At 30.1% G+C, this 5,692-nt stretch overlaps 1 protein-coding gene across 1 annotated transcript; it reads right to left on the bottom strand.

Annotated features, from left to right (window-relative positions):
• Window positions 1-3,964: 3,964 nt before the first annotated feature.
• On the bottom strand, window positions 3,965-5,692 carry LOC134268820 (uncharacterized). The gene is made up of 2 exons (XM_062751065.1): window positions 5,430-5,692; window positions 3,965-4,568 (listed from the first exon to the last, which is right to left on the bottom strand). The coding sequence occupies exons 1-2, from the start codon at window positions 5,690-5,692 to the stop codon at window positions 3,965-3,967; spliced, it is 867 nt and encodes a 288-aa protein (XP_062607049.1).

The following is a 5,692-nucleotide window of genomic DNA, read 5'->3' on the forward strand; positions in this document are numbered from 1 at the left end:
AATTTATAAATGATTTGTAGATTTAGCTAGATATATTATTGACTTTTATCTGCATACCTTTTTGTCAATATTTTGCATGACAATTACATGTACTTTGTGTTTTTAAGGAGAAGAACATGTAATATAAGTTGTTAGAATGTGTTACTTATCCCTTTGCTTGCCAATAAAATATGTTCAAAACAATACAAACACAAGACGTTAATCTATATTTATTTTACAAAGCAAGGTTTTCTACTTCCTGTTTGTAAACGAGTTTTTTTTTTAAATTAGAAAAGTAAGAGCTCATACTTAGCTTTGAGGTGGTCATTAAAAAGAAAAAATAAATCTTCGATAAACTGAAGACGCTATTCTAATATTATATCCTGTTAAATAGCGTGTAGCCTGAAGTGTTTATATCCCAGTGGGATATTGACCCTTGATACTATTGACAATATTATGGAATATCCAAGTATTTATTTACACTATTTTGTTTAAGTGATTGGGAGTTTTACAAAGTACTTGAGATTTTTAAATCCGAAAGTTTACAGTACTTCAAAATTGTCAAAATAATCCATGACTCATTTCCTCCTAATATTCATCAAAATTGAACTATTATTTTTTTATACTTAATTTTCCTATAACATTGGAAAAAGATGTTTCTGTTTTTTGAAACATTGAATTAGTAATTACTCCTGAGCAAAACGGCATCCTTGTGTCTTTCTGACACATTTTCTTTTAATCAATAAAACATGTTAATAAATAAAAAATGTTTCAAAAAGACACTTGTTACAATAGCCTGCTAACGTGTATTACTGCTTTCAGAATTAAAAGTTATATTTATATCAATCGAAGACTTTAAAATTGTCATTTCAAAGCAAAGGAAGAACACCGGAAGATAATATAATATTAAGCATAATATATATTTTTAATAAATTAATATTTTAAAAAGGGCAATGGTATGGAATATTTTCAATATGGTTTAAAATCCCAACTTCTGGAAATTTTGGGGGGATAAAATCCTATTCATTCAAAGCTTAAAACAAATATAAATGAATAATTCAGTTTCTTTTATTTATGCCCGGTATTTCAATCAAAACGATTAAACAGTCATTATGTTTTTCAATGAATTGATTTCTTAATGATGAAAATATATATGCATTTAATACCTGTACATTCAACATTAGCGTGAATTTGATTCTTAAAAATAGACTTATTAATTATTTAATAAGTTTTTCAGTTATTAAAAAATAACGCTATCGCAGCATTTCAAGAATCTGCCTTCACTCTCCGTTTAAATATACAACAACACACTTAGCTATGTTGCACTTTGCCTCGAATGTGACTTTAATCATTTAAAATACTTGTAATTAATTATGTAATAATTTCAAATACTTGTAATTAATTATGCTATCATAAGTATAGATATCCGTTAAATAATTAATTAATAACTTTATGTGTCTCAAGAAATCACAACAAAAGGAAGCCAAATAATGAATATAATTGATAAGTAAACATTGATTAAATAATATGTGGCGTAACTGATTACATAATAATAAAAACCTTGTGGTATGAAACTGAAAATAAACATAAACAAATTCAAAACAAATAAGAGAAGATACTGACAGAATTAGACTACCTAGAGAGGGAAAATACGGCCTTTAGGGTGGAGGCGGCTTAAAATAATTTGAAACTATTCAATATACGAGGGCTGTTCAATAAATAATGTCCTGAACTATATGATATATATTACAGATATCATATGACATTAAACTTGTCTTTCTTTCATTATTGAATCTTTCATGAATTTATAACAGTTTATGTGACCACTTTTCATCACATAGTTTCATCGTGAGAACTGGGATTTTCAAGGGCATTTAAGTACACAATATAAATGAATGGCAAAGGAATACTTGCAATTGAGAGTGAACTTTTTTTCATTAAAGCTGCCAAAAACTTTGTTAAAACTGCAAAGAAATATTTACTGAAATATGTGACATTTACAAAACCAATGCCTGTTTTATAGACAAAAGAGCAGATGGATTCAATGATAAAAAATTATATTTTGCGTTAAAAATGGAATAGAACAAAATTTATAACAACTTTGTACTGTGTTAAAATCAAGGAAAATATTTGATGATATATGGGACTTTAAGACAAAGCAAATTTGATAGACATCACATCGGGGAAGTTTACACTGTATTTAAGAAATTATTGAGTAAAAAAAGTTTTACTGTAATACCTAATATTTTGAAAAATTTATATACAGGTACAAAATTCTTTTTTTAAAATATCAATACCACCAAAATTGTTTCATTTTTAGATTTTTAATTATCTATTGCTAATCTTTAAATTTTTTATGATGTCTTGATAAAAACGGAAATTTCAAGTTAACAGGTATGCAGAGCACAAATGACAGATTTATATGTAATTTTCTTAATCTTTAGTGGTATTGCTGTTCAAAATCGTATTTTTTAATATCTGGAGGAGTCTAGAAAGCACTTTTAGGCCAAATAATCAAAAGGTTTATTTGAGGAAGGACCCAGAATCAGGAATCCATAACATTGAATTTCTTCAAGACAGCGTCCAAACCTGCATGCCCTGAAGAGGTAAGGGGTTTTCGGGATAAACAGAAAGTTAATGTTTTTTCACATTAACAATATTCGCCAGATAGTTGACCTTTTGACTTGTTTCAATTTCCAAACTTGGAAAAACACCTTTCAGAAGGAAGAAACAAGACCGGGAAATCATTGGATCTGCCATTTTCCCAGTATACTAAGGGTCATACCCAAAAATGAGTTCTACAAACGATCAGAAATGGGATAAAACATTTATTTACTTAAAAGAGTAATTGTAAAACAAACATTGAAGAGCGTCTTTTGCTTCTTTCTGAGCACCGAGGGTTGAAACATGCTTGATAAAAACTGCATTGCATCGCTATCTGTGCAGGAGCTTTTAACCGCGAGATTTTCAGACATCTACTTGATGTCTTTATGACATAAATTTTGACAAAGCAAAATTGAGCAGTATATTTCTTTCAACTTTTACGTGAATGTGAACATTATGATTGCCTAGTATTTGTATTCGGTATGATGTGATGATTACTGCTCAAAGGTGGTAGGCCTAAATTTGTAGCCCTTCACCGGGTCTCCATATCAGTGAAATAAATAGTCCAATCAATCAATCAATCTTCATTTCCAAGAATCACTTGCAATTGTCAAAGCCAAAAACTTTCAAGAATAAAGTAAGCGCAATAAAAAAAGAATTCAAATGTTCTTTAATATACACTTATTTGAAAAATTCTACCAAAATCGAATTTTATTTTTAATTATCTATCAATCTTTAAAATTTTTATCGATTTATGATTGTTTGAAACTTACTTTAAATAGATGTCAGAGACAATGAGTGCATGTTTTAAAGTAAGTTTCAAAACATTTTCTTTACGTTCCCCGCTAACTGTCTTTTGTTTGTAGTCCACTTATTTAAATACAAGGTTATGCGTCTGAGATTCTGAAAATGTTCGTTATCTTTAATTGGAGAAAACTAAGATAAACTAAAGAAAGAAGGCCAGTTGAAAGGATTAAGTGGTTTAAAGTCAAATACATGCTGGAAAAGGGCATTCATCGCTCATGTTCAGGAGAGAGAAGCGCTGACATAAATCTGACGAGTTTATAAAGCAAAATTGAGCAATATATTTTTTTTTTCAACTTTTACGAGAATGTGACGATTATGATTGTCTAGCATTTTCATTCGTTATGATGTGATGATTACTAAGGTGGTAAGATAAATTCATACCCATGCTGTCACACTTATAACATCTCTTTCGGATGTGACCGTTTAAAAGCTAGAACAGAAATCAAACCGGTTTAAAGTCAAATACATATTATGAAATTTAATATTATACTCAGTTCTTGATAAGGATTCATTGCTGTATAACATAAGATTATTATTTGAATTTTCGTTATTTTTTTCATTTTTCATGGTGGTATTAGCATGGACTCCTTATAATAGAAGAAAGATTTTCCCAGAATTCCTTCTGCAAGGATGAATCTTCCGGTGGATAGTCAAGAAAATATTTTTCCTCTATAAAATCTTTTATAGCTGTGTCACAGCCCCCTTCAAACAAATCAGGCATCAGAATTAGATGGACATATCCTAAAGATCCTCTCTTATTTATTCCTTCCATTTTTGCCATATTTAATTCATATGTCCGCCATTTTGATTTGAGATACTCTTTTGACACAACACAAATAGTTCTGTTACTCCTGCTGATGGCTTTCATGATGTTGTCAATTTTAGAATTACCAATTTCGAAGTGAATATCACGAATTATTAACTTCAAACCTTTAGATTCTAATATTGGTTTCATCTTTTGGAATACGAACCCTCTATTTTTTCCGACATAGGATATAAAAGCATGAAAAGAATATTGCGGTTTAGCCGGGTTTTTATTATTGTATCTGCTTTGCTCATAGCTTTCTTTAGCTCCGGCACCCACTAAATCTGCATCATCAGGAAGATTATTAAAATCTTCTGGTCTCGTAGATGAACTTATAGAATCATTAAGTCGTTTACATTTATACAGGAAGTACCTTATGTGCCAGATGTTTTTCCGAAAGATTATTACAAGTATGACACTTGTAACAAGGGTGATTATAATAGTTGCTATGACAATCCATATGTTAAAATTCATACAATTTAGTTTAAGTCTTTTGAGAGATTGGTCCATTTTTTGAAAATCGAAATGATTGGTACGATCAGAACAAGTATAGTATTCAAGACCTAAAAAATGCATTCTGTTATTATACAACCATGTCAGGAATTCCAAATTTTCGCATCTACAATACAAGTTGTTGTTTTGAAGATTTATCAATACCTTTGATCTTTTGAATAGTTCAGTTAATGTAAGGATGGTATTATATGTGAAGCCCGTTAATCTGTTATCGGAGAGATCAAAATAAGAAAGCTTAGTCATGTGACTAATTCTAAAGTTAACTTCTCTCAGATGGTTGTGATTAACTCTTAGTATTTTTAGTTTCGCCATATTTTGAAAAGTGCAGTTTGGTAAATGAACAAGTTTGTTGTTTGATAAATCTATTTCCTCTACTTGTCGCAGATATTTAAATATTTGGCAACTACCGGTATCATTTTCAAGCGATTGTGACAATAAATTTCTAGCAATATTTAGGTATTTCAATGCTAAACAGCTTGCAAAGAAATATGGGGATATTCTGGAACAAAAATTATTCGATAAATCTATTTTTTCAACCAGTTGGAACCCAAATATAGGATTGTCCCATGAAAAAAGCAAATTGTTTTGTAAGTAGATATTTTTCAAACTCTTTGATTTCATGGCAAGTTTTGGAACCATTCCGTATAGTTTGCTTGAATTGGCATAGATTGTTTCAAGATTTGGAGGGATGAACACTGTGATATTTGACAAACGATTATACCTCTGTAAGCCTGAATATCCTTGGTTCTGACTTTTACTTGACTCAACTAAGACTGTAAAATCCTTCTTTTCATAGCATCTCTCAAAGAGATCCTGAGAATGTTTTGTAGGTCTTAAAAGCAACGTCATGTTAAATTCCTTCAATTTACGCAGAGAGGAAAATTCAAAAAGATATTTTCCTGTGGTGAGTCGGTTTAAAGCGAATGACAGCTTCTCAAGTGTTGGAGGCATATTTGGCAAAACACCACTGCCAATTAATTCCAT

This window comes from Saccostrea cucullata, unplaced genomic scaffold (assembly GCF_032062105.1).
Source record: "Saccostrea cucullata isolate Sc308-1 unplaced genomic scaffold, CSIRO_AGI_Scuc_v1 ctg9207, whole genome shotgun sequence".
In the NCBI taxonomy this organism is placed as follows: domain Eukaryota; kingdom Metazoa; phylum Mollusca; class Bivalvia; order Ostreida; family Ostreidae; genus Saccostrea; species Saccostrea cuccullata.

Excerpts from the sequence above, each read along its gene's own strand:
- LOC134268820 (XM_062751065.1), bottom strand. The coding sequence starts at position 5,692 with ATGGAATTAATTGGCAGTGGTGTTTTGCCAAATATGCCTCCAACACTT. Across the intron at positions 4,569-5,429 it reads GGATATTCAGGCTTACAGAG|GTACTTCCTGTATAAATGTA; the intron begins GTATAATCGTTT and ends CTGGCACATAAG.